General features: G+C 41.0%; 1 protein-coding gene across 1 annotated transcript in view; it reads right to left on the reverse strand.

Annotated features, from left to right (window-relative positions):
• Positions 1–15,414, reverse strand: part of LRGUK (leucine rich repeats and guanylate kinase domain containing) — a 118,927-nt gene extending 103,513 nt beyond the window's left edge. Inside the window, exons 1-3 of the mRNA XM_036863653.1 lie at positions 15,094–15,414; positions 7,549–7,656; positions 5,158–5,239 (exon numbers count right to left, since the gene is read on the reverse strand). Coding sequence (XP_036719548.1) covers positions 5,158–5,239; positions 7,549–7,656; positions 15,094–15,414 — 511 coding nt within the window. The remainder of the gene's footprint in view (positions 1–5,157; positions 5,240–7,548; positions 7,657–15,093) is intronic.
• Between the last annotated feature and the right edge of the window lie 9,810 nt (positions 15,415–25,224).

Below are 25,224 nucleotides of genomic sequence, written 5' to 3' on the forward strand. Positions count from 1 at the left end.
ACACCCATTTATGATAAAAACCCTCCAGAAAGTAGGCATAGAGGGAACTTACCTCAACATAATAAAGGCCATATATGACAAACCCACAGCCAACATCGTTCCCCATGGTGAAAAACTGAAACCATGTCCACTAAGATCAGGAACAAGACAGGTTGCCCACTCTCACCACTATTATTCAACATAAGTTTTGGAAGTGTTAGCCACAGCAATCAGAGAAGAAAAAGAAATAAAAGGAATACAAATCAGAAAAGAAGAAGTAAGACGGTCGCTGTTTGCAGATGACATGATACTATACATAGAGAATCCTAAAGACGCTACCAGAGAACTACTAGAGCTAATCAATGAATTTGGTAAAGTAGCAGGATACAAAATTAATGCACAGAAATCTCTTGCATTCCTATACACCACTGACGAAAAATCTGAAAGAGAAATTAAGCAAACACTGCCATTTACCATTGCAACAAAAAGAATAAAATACCTAGGAATAAACCTACCTAAGGAGACAAAAGACCTGTATGCAGAAAACTATAAGACACTGATGAAAGAAATTAAAGATGATACAAACAGATGGAGAGATATACCATGTTCTTGGATTGGAAGAATCAATATTGTGAAAATAACTATAGTACCCAAAGCAATCTACAGATTCAGTGCAATCCCTATCAAACTACAAATGTCATTTTTCACAGAACTAGAACAAAAAATTTCACAATTTGTATGGAAACACAAAAGACCCCGAATAGCCAAAGCAATCTTGAGAAAGAAAAACGGAGCTGGAGGAATCAGCCTCCCGGACTTCAGATTGTACTACAAAGGTACAGTAATCAAGACAGGATGGTACTGGCACAAAAACAGAAGTATAGATCAATGGAACAGGAGAGAAAGCCCAGAGGTAAACCCACATACGTATGGTCACCTTATTTTTGATAAAGGAGGCAAGAATATACAATGGAGAAAAGTCAGCCTCTTCAATAGGTGGTGCTGGGAAAACTGAACAGCTACATGTAAAAGAATGAAATTAGAACACTCTCTAACACCATACACAAAAATAAACTCAAAGTGGATTAAAGACCTAAATGTAAGGCCATACACTATAAAACTCTTAGAGGAAACATAGGCAGAACACTCTGTGACATAAATCACAGCAAGATCCTTTTTGACCCACCTCCTAGAGAAATGGAAATAAAAATAAAAATAAACAAATGGGACCTAATGAAACTTAAAAGCTTTTGCACAGCAAAGGAAACCATAAACAAGACGAAAAGACAACCCTCAGAATGGGAGAAAATATTTGCAAATGAAGCAACTGACAAAGGACTAATCTCCAAAATTTACAAGCAGCTCATGCAGCTCAATATCAAAAAAACAAACAACCCAATCTAAAAATGGGCAGAAGACCTAAACAGACATTTCTCCAAAGAAGATACACAGACAGCCAACAAACACATGAAAGAATGCTCAACATCACTAACCGTTAAAGAAATGCAAATCAAAACTACAATGAGGTATCACCTCACACCAGTCAGAATGGCCATCATCAAAAAATCTACAAACAATAAATGCTGGAGAGGGTGTGGAGAAAAGGGAACCCTCTTGCACTGTTGGTGGGAACGTAAATTTATACAGCTACTATGGAGAACAGTATGGAGGGTCCTTAAACATCTAAAAATAGAACTACCATACGACCCAGCAATCCCATTACTGGGCATTTACCCTGAGAAAACCACAATTCAAAAAGAGTCGTGTACCACCATGTTCGTTGCAGCTCTATTTACAATAGCCAGGACATGGAAGTAACCTAAGTGTCCATCGACAGATGAATGGATAAAGAAGATGTGGTACATATACACAATGGAATATTACTCTGCCCTAAAAAGAAATGAAATTGAGTTATTTGTAGTGAGGTGGATGGACCTAGAGTCTGTCATACAGAGTGAAGTAAGTGAGAAAGAGAAAAACAAATACTGTATGCTAACACATATATATGGAATATATAAAAAAAAAAAGGTTATCGAGAACCTAGGGGCAGGACAGGAATAATAATGCAGATGTAGAGAATGGACTTGAGGACATGCGGAGCGGGAAGGGGAAGCTGGGACAAAGTGAGAGAGTGGCATGGACTTATATATACTACCAAATGTAAAACAGATAGCTAGTGGGAAGCAACCGCATAGCACAGGGAGATCAGCTCGGTGCTTTGTGACCACCTAGAGGGGTGGGATAGGGAGGGTGGGAGGGAGACGCAAGAGGGAGGAGATATGGGGATATATGTGTATGTATAGTTGATTCACTTTGTTATAAAGCAGAAACTAACACACCATTGTATAGCAATTATACTCCAATAAAGATATTTAAAAAAAAAAAATGCCAGCCTTGGAGGAACTAAAGCCTGAGATAATCCTCTTGATAATTAGCCCCTAAATAACTGCATTAGGTGTTTTCAGAAAGACTAAAAATGCCGCAATTCGTTCTTTGTTATAAATTAAATTTTGTTTTAGATGGACTGAATCTTAAATCTTATTAATTATTTGAAGTGATTTAAATTATTGCTGTTATTTTACTTTGATTTTGGGCTGCTTAAAAAGTATGTCTGAGTTTTGCATTATATCCCAAGCCAATATTCTGAACCTAGAATACTAAGTCAAGGACTATTGTGCTAATACTCGCGTCTAATGAAATTATATACACGACATAGAAATAGTGAAGGATTACATTGCTTTGTTCTGCGACTTTACAGCAGACGGACTTTGGGACAGCAGGAGGATTAGGGAAAGGCTCAGGAAGAATCACATGACAAGGATTTACAGCCCCGTCTCTACCTGTAACTTGCTTCTCCACCCGTCTTTTAACTCTAGATCACACAACCAGCGATCAAAGCCCCTCAGAAGATGGCCTCTGGAGGAGAACAGAGCCTCCACACCTGAAGCCCAGCAAAGTGCTTCTACCCTTCACCAGGTGATAAAGTCACCCCCAGGCCAGGAGAAGGAAGCACAGCTCAGTACTGGGGCCCTGCCCTGGAGTAGGTAGAGCCAGAAAGGTGAGGGCCCCCTGACCCCACCCCCCCAACAACTTTCCTTCTCAGGGTCGTGGAAGCCAGAAGATCTCTACCAATTTCTACTTTATTTCTCTGGTCTAAATCACAGCCTTCTTTAGCCTGTCTTTTTTATGAAATTGTTCTAGGAGGGACAGAACACTGAGACATCAACACTTTGGTGGGAATTCATGAGCAAATCCAGAAAGGCTGCCTGTGAGAGGAAAGCTAAGAAGAAACTGTAATTGCTTTACAAGTTTTGCCTATTTGTCCCATCTGAGCTCAGCTCCATATCTGTCAACGGTGATCTCAACCCTCTTAATTTCCACGGGCCCCCATATCCCCTTGGAGCTGATCTTTCTGTGGGCAGGTAAGTGCTGTACCATGGAGCTCTGTCTTGAAGCAAAAGCAGCAGCTACCACTTGGATGGTGAGTACATTTCACGCTTTGTAGATGCTCAATGCTTTCGAATCACTTTGATAGGAAAAATCCACCTTCGGGGTTGCTGGGCTTCTAACTCTCCCTACTCGGTGTAGTGACCTCCTTGTCCACCAGATGGCAGGAGCTCCTCATGTCTACAACTGTGGTTCTCAAAGTGTGGTCATGTACAGGCTTCCAGGGAAACTAACCAGAAATGCAAATTTTCAAGTCCCACCCCAGATCTACTGAATCAGAAAGTCTGAGGGTGGGGCACAGGCATCTATGTTTTAACAGGTACCCTCCAGGTGATTCTGATGCAAGTTGAAATCTGGTCCATATCAGGTCATCAATAAAGCTGTTCTCTTGAAAAGAAAAATATATACTGTGCCTTACACACAATAAGTTCTCGAACACTTGATGAGTTAATAAAGGGGGACATAAAAGATTGAAGGAGACTGATCTGAAGAGGAAAGCTTCATTTGCTACCAGGGACTGCTTGCTCAAGGGGCAAGGGTATGAAGCCACATCTCTTTCCCCTTCGCCAAGCACAAAAGATTGCTGGAGTCTCCCCAACCCCGCAATCCCTTAACCAGTAAATGAAACCAATCTTGGAGATATGGGGTGTGGGGAGAGCGCCTGCCAGTAACACTAAAAATTCTTTCTGATGATAACATATCTGGCATTTGCCTTAAATAACCCTGGGAAGGATGGATGAAGCAAGATGGGCCATGGGCCGATAATTGTTGACCCTGAATATTCATTACAAACCTTTCTACTTGTGCACGTTTGTAATTTTCCGTAAAAAAGTTTTATGAAACTAGAAAAAGATTAATAAAAAGCCTTTCAAAACAGTAGCATTTGAAGAATTAAAATATGCTAGAATGCTTCTTAGCCATTGAAAAGAGTGAATTTTAATTATTGCAGTCAGATGGGAGGAAGAAATCAGAAAATGAATCAGAGAAGACCATATCAGCAACACTTAATTGTCTTAAAAAAAGCTAAAGTGAACAGAAAGGTGATCAATGAAGAAGCAGGTCAGAAATTTCAAATAGGGTCAGAAAATTAGAAACGAGGATCAAGCTTTGAAGAAAATGTGAGTAATTTCATTCAATGTGAGCAAGGTATCACAACAGATACCTTATATGGAACTACAAATGGCGGAGTTAGACTTGTAAGAATCCACTAACTATATGGAGACAGCAAAGAGAGGGGGAAAAAATAAATTTCTGAATCCCTGGTGTTCAAATAAGAACAGAAGTAGCTAGCCAGGATTAAGATGTAGATGCAAATGCAAAATAAAGAAAAGCGTCCATTAAAGGGGGAAAAAAGGACTAGTTCATCTACACTGAATAAACTAAAAGAGGGAAGGAAATGGGAATCAGCAAACATTCAGGAGGCATTAAAGAAGTAACGATCCATCCCTTGAAAGGAAAAAGCAAAGCAAACATTCCATCTGACGCTCTTTAATATCACTGAGTGGGTCTCAACCATCGCATAATGTAGCATGTTTGCTGACCTCTGCCTTTTTCTTTTCTCATCAGTTACAGGTGCTTTTTTTCCATGGAAGACAGAGGATCAATGTGTAAAGTGATCCACAATAGCACTTATATCAAGTTTGGTAGTATTAAAGTATATTACATTCTGCAAAGCTTAAATTTTGAAATAATTAAGCAATCCACTGACTTACTAGAATGACAATTACATACCTTCAATTTTATTTACTGAAAGATCCAACTTCTGCAGGTGAATGTATCCACAGAGGATGCTAATGTCAATTAAATCAAGATCCTGAGAAAATAAAAGGTAAAAGATTTAATGTTGCTTTAACAGATGAGTACTCAGGCTTCTCAAGACATCTGGAAATAGAAGTTGACAGAAAGAAATCCAGAATTTCCTTTGAAAGTACAGTAGAAGTGAGAGAATAAAATCTGAAGCCTACTACCAATAGGGTCTCAAAACAGACTACAAACTCCATCAACAAATGCATTCTTCTGAAGGAAACAATAGCTTGGAAAATTAGTGCTGTTAGCAAGAACATATACAACATGAAAAGGCAAATTAAAGCAGTATTCATGAACACCTTTAGAGCAGAGTTTTATATTTTAAAAAAACCACACACATAAAAGCAATAAAGCCAAAGCCTTTATCTAGTAGAAGAAAAGAAAAAGCAAATGCCTAGAATTCAAATGAAATGTTAGAAGAGTTCACACCTAATCGAGTGATCATTAATAACAATACTTCTTACGCTTCCTCAGGCTTCAAAGCTCTCTCCCAATAATCTCATCTGATCAAACAAACCTGTGAGATCTGTAGGGCAGATTATCCCCAGTGTAGGGATGAGGAATGTGAGGTACAAAGAGGTACGTAAATAGCCTAAAATCACTTAGCAAGTTAGCAATACAAAAGCAGCTCCAAGTCTCCTGAATCTTTGTCCGAGATCCCTTCCATGAAATCTTGCATCTAGTGAACATCACGAGGGGTTGGAGGGGAATTTGGCCCCTTGGAACAAAGACTCATGTCACTGGTTTATGTTGTGATGTCAGAGTCAGAAAAAGTCAACTAATAAAGTGGCATGATAAGCAAATTCTCAAATATAAGAATGATAAGGATTTTAATAAAGACCTCTAGAACAGTAATAAGTAAATTACTGATGACCTACTACACACAAGGCATTAAGCTTGGCATGATGAGAAACACGTACAACGTTGGACTAGAGCTATATTTTGCCTTTAAGAAACTTACGACTTTGGGTAGGAGAGAAACTGTGTACACAAGTAGTTAGAGAAAGTTAAAAAATTATGTGTAACATAAGTAAGACATAAGGCGGGAAAAATCACTAACCTGGCCAACCCTAAGAAAGTGTATGCAGTAAGACAGGCTATTAGGGCAAAGTAATTCAACATGTAATATCTCAAATGTAAGGAGGTCAGTGGCAAAGTAAGAAGCTTCGGTCCATCTAGCTGAAATAAGATTTAAAGGATTGTGCTTTTTTGTAGATCAATTTAAGGCGTAGCACTACGTATATACGTAGAGTATTGATTGAAAAGGACTTGTCTGCAGATGTACCGCTACTGGAATTTTCTTCCATTCCAAAGCCTAACATAGTGCAAGGCACACGGGGTGCTCCTTGTACATTACTGCCTGACTGGCCGAGTCATCCATAAAATGCTGTAAAGTGAAAATTAGTAAAAGATTAGAGCCTTCGTATGCTGTTCTCAAAGGACATGCCATGAAACCAGCATGGGTAAAAAGGGCTTAACATTTTTTGGACAGTTTACTAGTTCAAATCCAAGATAAAACAAACAGCCTTGCTATGAATTATATATGCTTGAGGCAAATTAAGGTGCTGTAGCAAAATTTCAGTGTGCTTTTTACACCTACATATCTGCATTTACTCTGTGGACCTCCAAGGAGTAGTTAGTGCTTTACAATACAAGAAAGCAAAAAAAAAAAAAAAAAAAAATTATTTTCCTAGGACTATAAAGAAACAAAATGAGGAAAGAAGCTGAAATACTCTGAGTACTCTGCTCTTACAGCTTCTCTTATGATAAATTTAGAGTCAAGATGCTGTGCTGGTATCGAAATCTTGACAATTGATGAATAACAATACATTTTTCTCTTTCATAATAGGTACCTTTTAGAAAGTGAGCTATAGCTCACAGCTACTGATTTCTTGACATACTTAGGGGGAAAAAAGTCAATACAAAAATATTTTGTTCCCTTGGATTCAGATATAAACTGTAGTCCTGGCACTGATCAGAAAGAAAATTCTTAAGAGTTTTTGATTGGTTTTACAGAATCAAATTCAACCTCCTGGAAGGAAAGCATTGATTACTATAAAACAGACTGCTTAAGACGAAAGAAATAGACTGTGAAGGAAATGAAAACAAAGGAACTTGGCGGGGGGCAAGGGGGCTGATTATTGGACTGGCCAGGGCTCTTTGATGTCAAACATAAATAACTCATCGCCATTCTCCATCACATGCAAGACTTCGAGATTTGGGGGCCACCAAAAAAGCTATGAGTACCAGAGAAAACAGATGTGGTCCCACCAGTGTCAAAATGTAGCCAGCCAATGGTGACCTCCTCATACTCACTGATAAAGTCAGACTGAGGTAGACCTGCTCAGTCCCAGAGCCTGAGCGCCCCAGTTCGTAGAGTTTCTCAGCCACGACCTCCTCTCTCAGGACCCCATCAAATTCTCCCTGCAAAAAAACCAGAGAGGTGGACAAAGAAAGGACTTCATTAGAAAAGAAGTTAATCCACCACATCATATCCAGCACTTATTTACTATATTACATATCTGGGAGCTGAGCCTTCCAAAATTTACCGGCCCCAAAGAAAACTGTGTTGTTGGGACTTCCCTGGTGGCGCAGTGGTTAAGAATCCGCCTGCCAATGCAGGGGACACGGGTTCGATCCCTGGTCCGGGAAGATCACACATGCCGCAGAGCAACTAAGCCCATGCGCCACAACTACTGAGCCTGTGCTCTACAGCCTGTGAGCCACAACTACTGAGCCCGCGTGCCACAACTACTGAAGTCCATGTGCCTAGAGCCCGTGCTCCACAACAAGAGAAGCCATTGCAATGAGAAGCCCGTGCACTGCAACGAAGAGTAGCCCCCTCTCGCCGCAACTAGAGAAAGCCTGCGCACAGCAACGAAGACCCAGCACAGCCATAAATAAATAAATAAATAAAGGAAATGGTAATTTAAAAAAAAAACTGTGTTGAAGACCCATACATACTACATATGATTAAGAAAATATCGGTCAGATCAATGTATTGCTGCTGAACTTGCAGGTGGTTGCTTGTATTAGGTATTCAAAGCAGAATTAACACAGTAGCAGTAGAAGCATCAATGTTAGTGATGACAGCTACGTTGATTTAGTGCTTCTGTTCTGGGCACTGTGCTAAGAGCTCTCAATGGGTCCACTCCTTTAATCCTCCTGACAATCCTGAGGGAGGTACGCTTAGCTCCATTTTACAAATGAAGAAACTAAGGCTCACAGAAGTTAACTTGCCTGAAACCACATAGCTAGTATGTGACAGAGCCAGAATACAAATCCGAATCTGTCTGACTCCAGGGCAGTTCTAACCACTGCACTTGACTGCTTGTCCACAACCCAAAGGATGGTTACATCAAATTAAGGCAATTACTTCTCTACATCTGGTATTGTTGTTGGAGAAAACAGGTCCTCAGTTCACTTTGCACTGGCTAATTTTGCTGGATTCATACCATTTACAAGATTAATTAAAAGTGTAATATCATTTGTAGAAGGAGGTTGGCCCTTAGTGTATAGATACCATGGACCAGTGGTGGCCCAGCACACCCCTCCCCCAATAATGACAGATAGAACAGGTAATAGATGGACTAGTGTTGCGTTTGTGCTGCCTTCAGCTCCATAACGACCAACACATTAACGTCAGCATGAGGACACAAAATACAAGTAACCACATCAGTCGCGCCAATGTTACTAACCAATGGAACTGGTATACGGACTATGATGGCAAAAAGGCTTGTGCTACTGTAAAGAGTTTTCTTTCCTCCCCAACTTCCACTACCCCAGAGAAGCAAATATCACTCACACGGAGATCCTGCACAGCTGGTTTGAACCCCAGATCTGCCATTTTGGATATATGACTTTGGGAGATAAAGTTTTCTCTGAGACTCATAATTTTTCATCTATAAATAGGATATGTTATTACTTTTTCTTAATGTTTTGGAGAGAATGAAAAATAATTGTGAACATAAAGCTCTTAGCGTGGTGCCTAGAACACAGCAAGTGTCCCCAGTAAATGGCAGCTGTTAGCACAAATTGGTGAATTCAGAAATTCCACATCTTAATGTTTCATTCGTCCATACCAATCAACCTGTTCACAAAATGGGGGAAAGAGATCTACTTTTCTAAACAAAGTTGCAATTTTTTATAGTAGGCCTAGGAAGGAATAGAGGTGAGAGAGTGTTACCTTCCCTCCCAAACTTTCCATGTGGCCCACCCCCTCCATTTCCTGGAAACAAGAAACTACAGAATCCCTTATTTACAATAGGTGGACATCTGTTTTTCAACACAGCCATTGATACAGAGACGGGACACACTGTCAGCACTGTCGCAAACCCCCAAGGCAAGACTCCTCACGGCCACCCCCTCACGCATCCTTTGAGGTTCCTGCCATTTGTCAGTGTCATGTCTCTCCCTTCTGGTCTTTGGTCATCTTCAGACCTTGACCAGCCCTATCTGTATCTTGGGTGGTTTCAGAATCCCTAAGGAGGGCCACTCAACACCCCGACCACTCCAAGTACATGCACACATACATGCTCCTTTATTTTCTCAACTCCAGACACCTTAAAATTGATCTCTAGCCAACTTCAGCCACTCACTCCCCTGGGCATGCCCTGGACTTAGTCATCATGCTAAACTGCTCCACCCTAGAAACCTCAGACCTCAAGTCTTCCATTGTTCTCGGCTCCCACAACTGCCCATCCTTCAATCTTTCCAACACCTACTGAACTTGGTCTCTGACCACAACAAAATCTCTGGTCTGTTCATCCTTCCCTTTACCTCTGAGTCTATCTGTCCCCTTCTGACTATACTTCCTTCTCTACTGGGCCTCCCATGGGCAATTTCAATGTCTCTCTACCCTCAAGTCTCTGACTCCTTGGCCCCTGACTGCAACTGCCCCATGCGTACCCAAACCTGAATCAACTTCATGCTCAACTACTGCGTTGAGGCAGGGATTATGTCATGTTCGTCATCCATGTGGGATAAAAATCTTTCCAGCATACCAAGCACAGGTCAGCCAAGTACACGAACTATTTCAGGAGTTTGATAAACTACAATAGAGATAGGCGGGGTGCTTTCACTAGGAGCAGGGCACCCATTTTATGGCCATTTTAGTGGGGAGTAGGGGGTTAGCAAAGACTTCCTCGGTGAGAGAACCATTGAAACCCAAAGTTGTGAGTTATTCTGGCAAAGGGGAAGAAAGGGCAGAAGAGGGCCAAGAGGGTATTGCAGGTACAAGGGGCAACACGTACAAAATCCCAAAGGCAAAGGCGAGTATAGCCCATTGGGGAAACTACAAAGAGTTCAAATAGCGAAAGTGTAAGGTGGGGAGGAGGAATACAGTACCTAATACATGTTTGGTGCTAAAACATGGGCTGAATGAATAACAAGACTACTCTTCCCCCTGAGGTGCTGAGTGGGCGGGAAAGGCCCACAAGTGTGCCTTCCGGTGCCACGTTCAAGTCAGCTTTAAGCTGGGCCTCAGCGCTATGGTGCTATTATGGTCCCCTTCTTCCTCAGCTGCCTTTCAAGTCCCCACCTTGCTGGTGAGATCTCCAGCTCTCTCCTCAAGCTGTCAGGCGCCTCCACTCCTTTGTCCTCACTCTCAGCAGGGGGCCCTCTCAATCCTTCTCTTCCACTTCCGAGGCAAAGTACGAATGATCAGACATCAGCCCCTCCACATCCTGCACCTGTCCTGATGCTTCTTGCTGGGGTCTCAGAGGAGGTCGGCTCCTTCTCCACACTCAGGGTCCAGCACCCTCTGTTTCCCCAGAGACCGTGTTCAGGGACCATCAATGTTGCCCTCTTTTGCCTGTGGTTTCAACTGGTCACTCTCCACTGTCATTCTCCAAGCTGTCACTTCTCCAGCTCTACGAGCACGTGAGTCCCTTCTGTCCTACAAGGGCTCTCTTCAGTCCTGCATGTTCCTTTAGCTATAGCTATAGTTTTCCTTAATAGCCAAGCTAGTTTCCCCCTTGTTCACCTCCCATTCACGCCTCAACTTGCTTCACTTAGGCCACTGCCTTCACATCACAAAATCCACATGGGCCAAGGTCTCCAATGACTGTCAAATAGGCAAAGCTAATGAACCCTTTTTTTTTTTAAGAAATATTTATTTGAGGCTTAATAATTTGTTGGGTTTCTTTTTTTAAAGATTTTTTTTTTGATGTGGACCATTTTTAAAGTCTTTATTGAATTTGTTACAATATTGCTTGTTTTGGTTTTTTAGCCGCGAGGCATGTGGAATCTTAGTTCCCTGACCAGGGATGGAACCCGCACCCCCTGCATTGGAAGGTGAAGTCTTAACCACTGGACAGCCAGGGAAGTCCCTAATGAGCCCTTTTTGGGCCTCTTCCCACTTAACCTCTTAGTGGCATAACCCACTCCAATCTTCTCAACACCCTTTCTTGCCCTGGCTTCCCTCCCGTTCAGCTCTCTTCCTTCTCCTTTTTCTCTTATCAGTCTTTTCCAGTTTCTTCCCCTGAATCCTCTTCATCTGCCTGTCTCTGAAATACCTGTACCCCCAGGGTTTTTTTCTTGGCCCTCTCCTTCTCTTCTTCCTTCTCTTCCTGGATGATCTCACAGATTCCAATGCTGATGATTTCCAGGTCTCTGACCCTGAGCCCTCCTCTCCTGATTTCCAGAGGCCTACGATTCACATACCCAACTCCTGAATGCACAGCTCCACCTGTCCCTGTTTCCCACGTGGTTAGTGGCCCTAATATGCCCCCCGGAACACACCACAGACCTAGCAGTCACCCTAGACTTCCAATATTCAATGAGTAAGTGTTTCATCTTAAATATTTTAAATACGTATTTCTCTCTAGCTTCCTTTCCATTCCCATTGCCTTAATCCAGACTCCTGTCTCTTCCCCATAGATATTGCTCCTCTGTGCACTGATCTCCCTGCCTCCAGGCTTACCATCTTCTTATCTAATCTCCCTGGGCCACAAGAGCAGCTCCCTGCTGCTTAGAGTCAAGTCCACAGTCCCTACAACAGCACAGAGCTCTCCACAATCTGGCCCCCGCCTCATCTGCCTTTCTGCTCTCACCTATAACCCACCACTTGGAAAAGCTGCTGTCTGCCTGCCCACATACCACCTCTGCACCCAAGTAAGGGTTTACTTCCCTTCAAGTCTTCCGCCATCCCTGCAACCCGGCTATCATCTGTACACATCTCTTCATAGGATGAACGCTCACTCTTATCTCACCTTGAGAGCTGGGACCATGTATGTCCTCCGTCACACTCTCATCTTTTTCTATCATTACTGTAACTATTATGTATTACATCTGTAAGTTTTTGAGAGCCTGCACTGTATCAGACACTATGTTAAGAACTTTAACATAGACTTTGCCATTAAATTTGATGTTCATAACTATCCAATGAGCAGGCATTATTATCCACATAAAGTTACTGGCAAAGAGTGGTTTTCATGCAGCAGAAACATATCACAGGCCCAGACATTTCTTCTGCCCTGTACAGTCAGAGTACTTCCTATATAGTAATCATTTGTGAACGTTTGTTCAATGAAGGCTAAATTAATGAAGTCACTCGATGGGCTGTAGTTAGTAGATAAGAACAGGTAAGTTATTACTTGTATTAGTAACAGTATAAATAATATATTGTGCTAAGTAGTTTACACATAGGATCTCATTAAATTTTCACAGCTCTCCATGAGGTAGATAGTATTATAATTCCTGTAGTGCAGATGAGACACAGAGAGTATGAGTAACTTGCTCAAAATCTCACAACAAAAAAAGGCTTTACACAAATTTTTGAATTCCAAAGGCAATATTCTGAACAGCTGGTCTGCCCTAACTCCCTCAAGTTCATTGAGGCTAATTACATTATAGGCACTTAATAATCATTTTGACCATCATAGCATTATAAATCTTAATCAGGCTAGGATATGGAAAATAAATCACTGAATATAAAAGTCCAAATGTTTCCTCTTAAAACTTTTTGGTTTATTCAGCATATCAAAACATATGAGATACTATAAAAAGGTAAAAGAAAATGTAAGAACACAAAACAAATATTAATTTTAGAATATAAATAGAAGAAATAATAAACTTTTTCCACACAAAAGCCTACAAGCCAAAAAGGATTAACTAGTTCAAGTCAACCCCCTCCCTCTATGGTTTGTTAATGGCATACTGAAGACAGATTAACAATGGTACTAATGAACCCCATAGCTGAAGAACATGCATTAATTAGAATAATAAAGTAATCTGCTGATTCATTTGTTAATTCCTCTGGGGTGGAAGCCATACAAACACCTCAAAGTTGTAAAAACATCGCTACAGTTTTCCAGTAGTCACTGTTAAGCATGGCAAAGTAAATCAACAAAAGATGAACAAAATAAGTATTAATTTTCTGTGGTCCACTTCAAGCAAAACTGACGTGTAACTAGGCCATGTAGAAGGAGGTAGAAGAAGACAAAATGGGGGATGAGGGTGGAAAAAAATGGGCCAAATGTGGAAAGTGAACAAAAGGACATTACAAAAGAAGGGAACCCAAGTGGGGACACAATGTAAGTAGTCAATGGCAGAATCGGAGTAACAGAAGACACTTTAAGTCACAGAGGGGAGAACAAGGAAAAATAAGACAAATGAGGAAAGGAGATGGTGAAAGAGAACAGGCATAACAAGGAGAAACCTGTTTGGCCTCAAGGGGGAAAGAAAGGTGACTAGGAAAAGATGGAATGATGCAGAGGGGATGCCAGAAGAATATCACAGAACAGGATGTTGGAAACTTTCTATTTCTCTGTATTATATCTACTTCTGAAAAGAATTTGAAGCAATTTATACTATGAAGGAGGAGGAAAGGGAAGAGAAAAACCTAATCTAAAGAAAAACTACTGAAATTAAGAAAAATACTGAATTAAGAAAAAAAGTTATGTTTCCTGGCAGGTAAGACAAAGAGGAAAACCTAACAGTTTATCAAAAGAAAGCAAATCAAAAGAGTGGATATATGTATATGTATAACTGATTCACTTTGCTGTACACCTGAAACTAACACAACATTGTAAATCAACTATACTCCAATAAAAATTTTAAAAAAAAGAAAGAAAGCAAATAATGTATTAGAAAGCCAAGAGAAAGAAGCGACATGATGTGAAGTGGAAAGGGATAAGAAGGCAGGCAACGGCCTAAGGAAGGAACAGGATGCTAATAAATGTACGAAGTGGAATTGGGTCATGTTTAGAAGAGGTACTGTAGAAAAGAGGGAATCTGTATTAGTGTGAAAGGCCAAGCTGCCAACGAGGCATTACAGATGGGAATGCTGGGAACATTCCCCACATCCTGAAATACTCTCACAGTGAGCAGTGTGTGTTGTTTGTATAATGCATCATATACCCCTGGCAGAAGTAATAATATATAAAAACTTTCAAGTCACTTGGTCTTTGAGGAAGCACTTAGATTATTTCAAAAGGGTAATTTTTTTTTCCTAGAGGAAAGAGGATGAAGGGACTAGAAGTCGGGGAGAGTGTTGGAGTATTTCACAAACATGAGGAAAAGGTGCAGGGGGTGCAGAAGTAAAAGTCTGTCTATTCACAACACTGTCAAGCCATAACTCCCATACAAATAGATACTTTTCCTCAACGATGCTGTGTAACTTGACTCTTAAGAAATCAAATGTGCTAACGAAAAGTAAAGGATACAGTTGAAGATATTTCAGGCAAAGGGTGAGGAAACAGGGTAACAGAAATGGGAAGGAGAGAGGGGGAGTCTCAGAGCAGTAAGGAAGAGGCGTTCCTGGAGGCAAGGAGCCCGAGGAATGGGCTCAGCCGCAGGCTGGTGAGGGGTCCGACCGCTGGAGAAGGAAGTTAGGGGGTAAGGGGTGGGGGGAAGGCACACCTCAAAATTCAGCATTTCGGACTCTGAAGACTCCTCGAACTCCACTTTGCCCTCGCCCTCTCCCTCGCCCTCTTCCTGGTCTTCGTGATCTCCGTCCACGTCCGACTCTTGATAGCAGTGAACGAGCTGCTGGAGTAGGTAGGAGGAGGCTCTGCGGAAAGTATTTTTCGGTCTCTGTCCCATGGGGAAAGGAGACCAGCAAGACTGGCGTTCCTTTTCTGAGTGCAGCAGTTTCGACTGGGCTCCAGTTCGTGAACTGCTCACTCCTCCCTGGAGACAGGAAGGCTTCGGCAGCTGGGGATCTCTCCCGGAGGTCGCCATCTTGTTTACCGGGGTTGCCTAGGAGACTGACGCCAGGGGAGGAGGCGCCGCAGGGGATTTTGGGGGCTGTAGTCTCCGCCCCTCCCTGCTTCCTCGCTTTCAGCTTGCTCTGCCATTGGTGCACGACTTTCCTTTTCTTTGTGTGTGTGTGTGTGTGTGTGTGTGTGTGTGTGTGTGTGTGTGTGTGTGTGTGTGTGTGTGTGTGTGTGTGTGTGTGTGTGTGTGTGTGTGTGTGTGTGTGTTTCTTTTTAGTCCGTTCAATCGCTGGCTTTTTTTTTTTTTTTTTTTTTTTTCTCGTTTTTCTCTTTTTTTCTCTGCACCCCCTTTTTTGTGTTCAACTGTTTTCTCTCAACCTCGAGGCCCCTCTTAGAGATTTTTCATCCCGCCCTGAGATCACCGGTGAGCACCCCATCCTACTTCATTCATGGAGGCTCTTTACGCAGAGTTAGTGTTAGATGTCTCTAAAGCTGTCTGTCGGAAAGCTAATAACACTGAAATTTTACTCTATGCAGAGTGCAGTGCGCATAAATGAAATAGAAGGCATGGTTCCTGTCCGTATTGCGGATAATAAAGAGAAACTACCAGACAACGACTGAGAGCTGGTTGGCAATTAACTTACATTTTTACACCGAAATGATAAGCCATGTCCTTGGGTAGAAAAACTGGCAGTGGTCTAACAATCCAAACAGAGAGAAAAACAAACGACTGTCAAACTGACACTGTATCTGAAAGCCTCTGTAAAGCTATTAGCATCGCATAAGTAATTGTATTAGTCAATGACCTGCATTGGTAATTATTTTTATCTTGTTGCATAGGTTCTCTTTGCAGTTTTCTAAAATACTCTTGCAAGATTTCAAAGCATGATTTTATGCTAGCGTGATTTCACGTGACCCAAATCCCATAGCCTTGAGCTCCACAAAGTAGACACTGTATAGAAAAGCAGAATGAAAATTATAGTAACTATTATAGCCATAGTGATGACAAAAGAGATCCTTGTGGGGAAGTCACCCTCATCCTCCTGGCCTTACAGGGCCTTTTCTCCATGCTTCAGTGACAGCAGTTGCAAATACAAAATGATCCTGTCAGTGGCTGTCAGGGGAGAAGGAGAAAAAAATTCTTATGGACACCATCCATTGACTATTATCTTTCTCAGTGCTTGAGGGACCATTAAAACTGACAGAAAGCTTTCAGAATTACCTTCCTTCATTATCTTGCTAGTCATAAATGTAAAGGCCATAATGAAAGTATCTCTTTCTGCTAGGCTCATCTTACTGCTTGCTTGCTTCTTTTTTTTCCAGTGGATTAAAAACTCCTCCAAGGGATTTTTCTCCACCCTCACCCCCATAGGACCTGGCTAGCTAAATGACATAAGGATGAAGGGGGCAGAAAGTATAAAAATGGAAACCCAGTGTGTTTTTTGTAGTTTTCAATAACTTAATCAGCATTTTCAGCAAAGCAAGATTTGCCAGTGTCATTCTATTGAGAAAAGTGTCTTAAGGCAGAGTTAGTTAGGACCTGTTAAAGAGTAAATTTCAAAAAGTTAAAAAGATGATTATCATACAAAAATAGAAACACGTGTGAAAGATTTTATTCAACTCATTAATTTATGAGGGAACCGGTAAGATGTTAACAGGGTATTCAGAGTCCACAAGCAGAGACATTCTGAAATAAGTCCACTAGGTTAGAGATAAAACTGGTTTATGCCCTACGGGACATTAAACTATAGCCTTTGGAGTTATATATTTCTAAATGTTTCTCTCTTTTCATCTGCACATCTACTCTCTGTCTATCCCCATTCAACAGATGAGGTAACTGAGGCCCACAGAATTTAAATAACTAGGCCCAAGGACAAGCAGTGGTGCTGAAATCCAAACCTAGAATGACCAACTCCACTGTCTACCTTCAACTACCGCTTTTGCAGGTGGAAAATGTGAGGCAAGATAAAGGTACACAAGATGTCTCAGAAAAAAAAAAAGAAATGTTATCAGCTAATGTTCTTAAACATAAATAAAAGAACTCAGAGAATAACCCTTTCATATAGAATCATAGAATGTCAGAACTAGAAAGAACTTAAAAGCCCATCTTATCGCAACTCTCCCTTTTATAGAAGAAGAAACTGATGGCCCTCCAAGGATAATGACTTGCCCAAACTCACCTGACTTGTTAGCAGCCAAGCAAGAATTAAAGTCAACACCTCTCCTTGCTCAATCTTTGCTGTCGCTAGTTCACCAAAGTGCCCCCTATGCTGGAACTGTATGAATAGAATCCCCTAATTTGGAATTCTGGGCATAAACATAGAAGGCATTCTCTCTATAAAAGTTATTTTACCAGGTAGAGAAGACAATTAGGCAGAGGGAGGGAGGTGAGGGGAGAGAATATTTTGTCAAAAGTCTTCCTATTAGCATAAGACATCAATAATTGTTTCTATTTATTCATTGCTTACTGTAAACCAGGCCTGTGCTAAATGCTGTAGATATGTCTCAGTTAATTATTCCAACTGCTCTCCAAAATAGGAATTGATATCCCCATTTTACAAAGGAGAAGAATGATGCTCAAAAATGCTAAGCAAGTTGCTCAGTCACAAAATTTGTATCCAAACCAAAATTCCAACTCGAGTCTTCCTGGATCCAAAGCCCCTGATCTTAACCATGAATACTCTGCTTTCTCCAGAAGTATGAATTAGTTTCTCAGGAAGTAATTGTGAGGCACAGTCTGGCCCTGGTGAGGTACTAAAGATATGTGTGTGTGTGTGTGTGTGTGTGTGTCTGCTTGTCTGTCTGTTGGGGGCCAGGCAGGAAGACCCGAAGTTTCTGAAGCTAGGGAAGTACAATGGGGGTGGGCAAAGGCAATGGGATATGATAATCTAGGAGAGCAGGGTCTTCTGTGGTAGCTCTGGATCCTTACCCACTCAGGTGAGAGGAAGGAGAAAGTGGAAGAGTGTCACCATGACACTCAAGAGCTCCTCTCTTGAGAGGACATCCAAGACAGGCTATTGAAAGGGGAGAATCAAAGGGGTAAAAAGCTTAAGTTTAAAGGAGGGAGCTAACTACCAGCTTCAGCTACTCGGTAGATTTACCCTGGTAGTATTATTTACCCTAACCCCTAACTTTTCTATGTAGAACAAGGCTCTCCCCCAAACTGGAGCCAACACCCTGATGTATGACCTTACTTTACTGAGAATGAAAAGAAAAGGCAGGGATGAACCCTTTGTTTCCTGTATTTGGGAAGAGGATCTTCCCAGGAGTATAGACCATGGGCAAAGCAAATAATGTATACCCCGTCCCCAATTTTGTGAGAGGAAAAAAAGGTTGAACAGTGCTCCTCAGGTATGTTGAGATGGCAGCACCTTGAACTCATGGTGTTTTTGATAGAACACTTAAATTTGCACAGAATATCATGAAATGCGGCGAGCAGGTAGGCCATAGAAGGCACCACTGATATAATAACAATGAAAATAGAACCACAACTAACATTTATGAGTAATAACTATGTGCTGAGCACCCTTATAAATACTCTACATATATTAACTCATTTTATCCCTACAAGGACCCTACAAGGTAGAGGTTAATATTTTCCCCATATTATAGATGAGGAAAGATAGGTATAGAGAGGTTATGCAAACCACTCAACTCATTTTGTCACACAGTGGCAAAGCTAGAACTCAAATGGAGAGAGTCTGGTTTCCCAGCCCACATCCTTAATCAAAACACTGTGCTTCACTCAATAGCTTTAGTAAAACTTTATGGGGGACATTATGGACTGAATTTTTGTGTCCCCCTCCCCCAAAAGTCATAAGTTGAAATCCAATCCCCAATGTGATGATATGAGGAGGTGGGGCCTCTGGGAGATGATTGGGTCATGCGGATAGAGCTTGCATCAATGGGATAAGAAGGGGCCAGAAAGATAGCTCCCTCTTTCCACCATGTTAGGATACAAAGAGAAGGTGGCTTCTGCAACCTGGAAGAAGGTTTTCACCAGAACCTGACCTTGGACTTCCAGCCTCTAGAACTGTGAGAAGTAAAGTTTTGTTGTCTATAAAATCAGTCCATATACTCTCCTATAGCAGCCCAAACTGACTAAGACAAGGGAGAACCTTAAATTCGATGCATTAATGTCATATCCTTTTATATTCTGTTATTCCTTTCTATGAAGAAGGGATGATTATTCATAAGGAAGGAAGTTTATTATCTAATAACAACTTAGTGAGTCTATAGACATTAGGCAGATAATTATATAAATAATCATTTATTTCAATTGCCATAAGGGCTAAGAAGGGAAAATATAGGAGTCATGAGAGCATCACCTGCAGCCGCCTTGACTCAATATGGTATGGACGGATCCTTCAAACTGTCAGACAGACACTTTGAGCCCTGTGATGATTATCAAAAAAGTTGAGGAAAGACAGTACAACAAATGAGAAACTTCATTTGTCATCTTTGCAGAAATCAGCTGTCTTCAGATTATGATGATAGAAATGAATTGGACTGGTAGGGCCTGATAAAGTCCAGGGAGGACTTGACTGAGCCAAATAATATCTGTTCTAAGCAAATGTCAAGTATTTTGGGGGGTGTCCTACTAATAGATACCCTGGGGATCAGATACTTGTGTTGAGATCAAAGACAAAAATTGCAGTCTAGGAAGAGATGATCTTAAAAGCTCATAGACAAGGGCAGAAAAATCAAGCCAATGAAGAATTCTTTGCAAAGGAATTGCAAGCATCGGGTTATGAATAAAATCTGAACAGAGGACTAGATAAGGATTACTGAGAATTTCTAGCTCAGATTACATTCACAGACAGAAAGGTGGATTTCATCAGGGAAGTCACAACAACTTAAGATCAAAATGATTAAAATGTTAAAATGATGACCAGAAGGGACGATATGCAGTCTTTTGGAAGAAGATATGAGGATGTGAGGATGTTATTCTAGGACATTCAGAAGAAGATCAAAGAAGACCAGAAGGAATTCAGGAAGAAATCATCGCAGAAGGGATAGAAAGGAAAGGGCGTTTGAGAGACAGGAGGTTTAATAACCAAAGCCTCCCAATGGCACTAAATAATAAAAACAGAAGGAAGGGCAAACAGAAGTCAGGTGAATGAACTGTGCAAGAAATCCCACCATAGCCATACACTTCAAAAAGCACAATATACTTCATCTAGTTAAGAGCAAGTTTGCAATGGTGGCGCTTTGTGGGAAAGCAAACCATGCAGGCTGTGATGTAAAACACAGGAAATACCCAGATCATTATTATCAGCAATTAAATTACACAACCTATGTAAGAGGGGTCTGTTTCAGGTGCTGCGGATATAAAAGTTAAAGTCTGTATCTCTTTAATCAAGAGATTTGCATTATTGTTGGGGCAGCAGAATACAGAGATTTTCTAAATGAATGAAAAGTACACAGGAGAAAGTAAGTCCCACCTGATTTATTTCTAGTTAATGTTACAGGCCCTCAGGGAGGGACTGAGTTGGAGGCAACATGACCACCACCTTCCCTTTACCACTCTTGGAAAATAGGACTCTCTCCTTGAGGTGGATAAAGCAGGGTCCCAGGCTGGTCCATGGGAGTTGTCTGTTGAGATCAAATCTGTGTCCCAAGACAGGCATGCTCAGAAGCTTCATAGATGAGGTAAGGGTTGAGTTAGGCCTTCAAGAAAGGAGGAGAAACACAGGAAGAGGTGCTGGACAGTCCCAAAATGGGAAGTGGCATAAATAGAGGCAAAGAGGCTGGCCTGGATGTTTCAGGAAGAATCTCTGAGAAGTCACTGATATTGAAATAAAACCTGCTCACAGGAAGTTGGGAAGATGGGGGAGGGTGCTGCCTTCCTGGGAGAAATGGGGCATGAGTGAAGAAGTGGATGAAACTGCCTCATGTGTCAAAATGTCTTAGCAGAACCTAGGGGACAAGACTTTAAAAGAGGGGGAGAGAAAATGGGCCTGGTGAGAGATTCTGACAGCCATGAGGGGAAGGCAGGAACCTTATAATTCTTGTAATGGACAATGTCCATTTCACATAGATGATGCTTTCCCATGAGATTAATAGGAGACTCTGTTGGTCTCTGATATACTGTATATTTTGGGCACTTTACACAACTTACATCTACACCTTATGGCCAAACTTCCTTAGTTACCTCTCTTCACTGAGGGTCCCTCCTTTCCTTGCAAAAAGTGCCTTGTCCATAGTAGATGCTTTATAAACATATATTGACTACACAAAAGCTTGGCTTTACAGTGAGAATACGGAATGTAGCTGCCACTTCATTCCTCCTGAGTGAAATCACATCTGTGTAGATGAGTGTTTGGTATTAAAATAGCAGGATGCCTGTCTCAGAACAGAGTATCTGGACTCTGAAGCTGCCAAAGAAATAAAAAGACACAAACCAGCATTCAAAGGGTCTAACAGGACTTCTTTAGAGTCAGACCTGGCTAATCAAAGCCAGTCCTCATGCCTGCCTCCCAAGGTTAGAGAGAGTTAAATGAGATGAGTGTGAAATTGGCTGACTCACATTCAGCCAATGGTGTGAGTGGTGGATTGTGGTAGATTGCAAATATGGCCACCAATTCTTCTTATCCCTGTACACATCCCTTGCAGTGTGACTTTAGCCCCTCCCATCAAGTGGTAGAGTCTACTTCTCCACTCCTAGAATCTGGGCTTGGCGATGTAACTCGCTTTGGCTGATAGAATAGTAGCAAATGTTGCACCAGCAGAGACTTGGAAGTGCTTGGGCTTTGGGACGCTGTGATCACCCCGTGAAGAAGCCAGGGCCAGCCTAGTGGATAATGAGAAGTAATGGCCTGGCTCTCTGTGGCCTTGACCAGCTACTCCCATTGCCAGACATGCAAATGAAGCCAGCCTCGGTCATCCAGTACCAGCCACCGACCTGCCAACTGACCTAAGATTCCTGAGGGAACCCAGCAAAAACCAAACCAGAAGAACTGCTCAGTCAACTTAAAAAATCATGAACTAAATAAATGGTCATTTTAAGCCACTAATATCTGGGATGGTTTGAAAAGGCAGCAAAAGTTAATATACAGTGCATGAATTGCCTACAGTCTCACCTAACTGGTTAGTGACAGATTGAATTTAGAATCTTTACCTTTGACTCTCATTCAAGTGATTATTTTCATATTGGCCTTTGCTACTGTCAGTATTATCTTCCATCAAAAACAAATATTTGCTGCTATAAGCCCAAAAGAGAAGCTGCAAATCTTTCCAACCATGCAGGTATATTAGTTAGGGTTCTCCAGAGAAACAAAACCAATAGGATATTTATATAATATTTACAATAAGGAATTGCCTCACATGATTAGAGAGGCTAAAAGTCCCAAGAACTGAAGTTGGCAAGCTGGAGACTCAGTAGAGCTGATGATATCAGTTCCAGTCCAAGAGCAGAAGACAGATGTCCCAGCTCAACAGTCAGACAAGCAAAGTTCCCTCTTACTCGGTCTCTTTGTTCTGTTCGGGTCGTTAACTGATTGAACGAGGCTCACCCACATTAGGGAAGGCAATGTGCTTTACCCAGTCTACTGATTGCAGATGTTAATCTCAACCAGAAACACTCTCACAAATGTATCCAGAATAATGTTTGACCAAATGTCTGGGCACCCCATGGCCCAGTCCAGTTGACATGTAAAATTAACCATCATAGAAGGTGACACTTATGGGTGGTTTCTAAGTAAGGTATGGAAGGAAAGTCCTTTGGAGTCTGTGAAAAAGAACAAATCTCGCATCTTTCACTGTCTTTGTACCAACCATCCTGCCCAGCCAAGGGGGCTTGAACATCAGCCTCCAGTTCATGCCCCATTGTATGGGGAGCACTCTTGCTTTCCTTAAGATCTACGATGATGCAAACCACTAAGACTATTACAAAGTCTAGGACGCACACAGAAATGACAGCAACAACAACAACAGTAATAAAGCCACACTTGCATGAAGAAGTACAAGTAGATAAGAGGTAGCTTTGGAATACTTTTCCCTTCAAATGAAACATTATGTATTCAAAAGTAGAAAGAAGATGGTAAAGAGAAATCATACCTTGAGTCATGCCACAGGGCCTTTTAGTGAGTCATGGGACTCTTTGTAAAGAGTCTTGCAGATACAAACAGCTCTGAATACGCATAGTATTTTCACGATAAATAAATGGAGGCTTAGGGCATTTTTCAAAGTTCATGAATTAGTGAGTTCAAGCAGCTCTCACTCTGTCATGTTTTGATTTTTGTTCCTGACCAAGTCAAGTTACTGAAGAGTCCATCTTGACTGTGAATTCATTCAGAAAGTGATTTATGGCTTTTATAAAACTCTTTTGCATAAAAATCATCTTGGAGAAATCTGATTTTAACTATTTAGGTACTGAGTTGCTCTTTATACTATGCCTTTTAAAAAATTGTGGTAAAATACAGATAACATAAAATTCACCATCATAACCATTTTTAAGTGTACAGTTCAGTAGCATTAAGTATATTCACACCGTCGTGCAATCATCACCATCATCCATCCCCAGAATTCTTTTCATTGTGCAAAACTGCAACTCTATACCCATTAAATAGTAACTTCCTATTTGCCCCTTACCTCAGCCCTTGGAAATCACCATTCTACCTTCTGTCTCTATGAATTTGACTAGTCTAGGTACCTCATATTAAGTACAATAATACAGTATATGTCTTTTTGTGACTGGCTTATTTCACATAGCATAATGTCCTAAAGGTTTATCCATGTTGTAGCATGTGTCAAAATTTTCTTCCTCTTTAAGGCTGAATCATATTTTACTGTATGTATAGGCCATATTTTGCTTATCCATTTATCTGTCAGGGGACACTTGGGTTGCTTCCACCTTTTGGCTATTGTGAATAATGCTGCTATGAACATGGGTGTGCAGAGACCCTGCATCCAATTCTTTTGGGTATATACCTATAAGTGAAATTGCTGGATCATAAGATAATTCTATTTTACTTTGTAATGAACTGCCATACTGTTTTCCATAGCAGCTGTACATTTTACATTCCCACCAAAAGAGCACAAGTTTTCCAATTTCTCCATATCCTCACCAACACTTGTTATTTTCTGTTTTTTTGTGTGTTTGTTTTGTTTTGTGTGATAGTAGCCACCCTAATTGGTGTGAAGTTGTATCTCCTTGGGCTTTGGTTTGCATTTCTCTAATGATTAGTGATATTGAGCATCTTTTCATGTGATTATTGGTCATTTGTATATCTTCTCTGGCGAAATATCTATTCAAGTCCTCTGCCCATTTAAAAATCATGTTGCTTGTTTTTCTGTTGTTTAGTTGTAGGAATTCTTCATATAATCTGGATACTAACCTTTCATCAGATATATGATTTGCAAATATTTTCAATATTTTCTCTCATTCTAAGGGCTGCATTTTCACTCTGTTGATTATATACTTTGATGCAGTTTTTTATTTTGATTTAGTCCAATTTATTTATTTTTACTTTTGTTATCTGTGCTTTTGGTGTCATATCTGAGAAACCACTGCCAAATCCAATGTCATGATGCTTTTGTCCTATGTTTTCTTCTAATAGTTTTATAGTTTTAGGTCTTATGGTTTGGGCTTTGATTCATTTTGAGTTAATTTTTATATATGGTGTAAGGCAAGGGTCAAGCTTCATCTGCATATGGACATCCACTTTTCCCAACATCATTTGTTGAAAAGACACTACTACTTTTTAAAATATTTTCAATTCTTAAAAAAAAAACAAAACCCCAAGATTGTCTCTTCAGGCAGAGCATTAACACTATAACACTATTAACACTATACAAGATGGGACTGACAATAGGGTAGGCACTACTGAGCACC

The sequence above is a fragment of the Balaenoptera musculus genome, chromosome 9 (assembly GCF_009873245.2).
Source record: "Balaenoptera musculus isolate JJ_BM4_2016_0621 chromosome 9, mBalMus1.pri.v3, whole genome shotgun sequence".
In the NCBI taxonomy this organism is placed as follows: domain Eukaryota; kingdom Metazoa; phylum Chordata; class Mammalia; order Artiodactyla; family Balaenopteridae; genus Balaenoptera; species Balaenoptera musculus.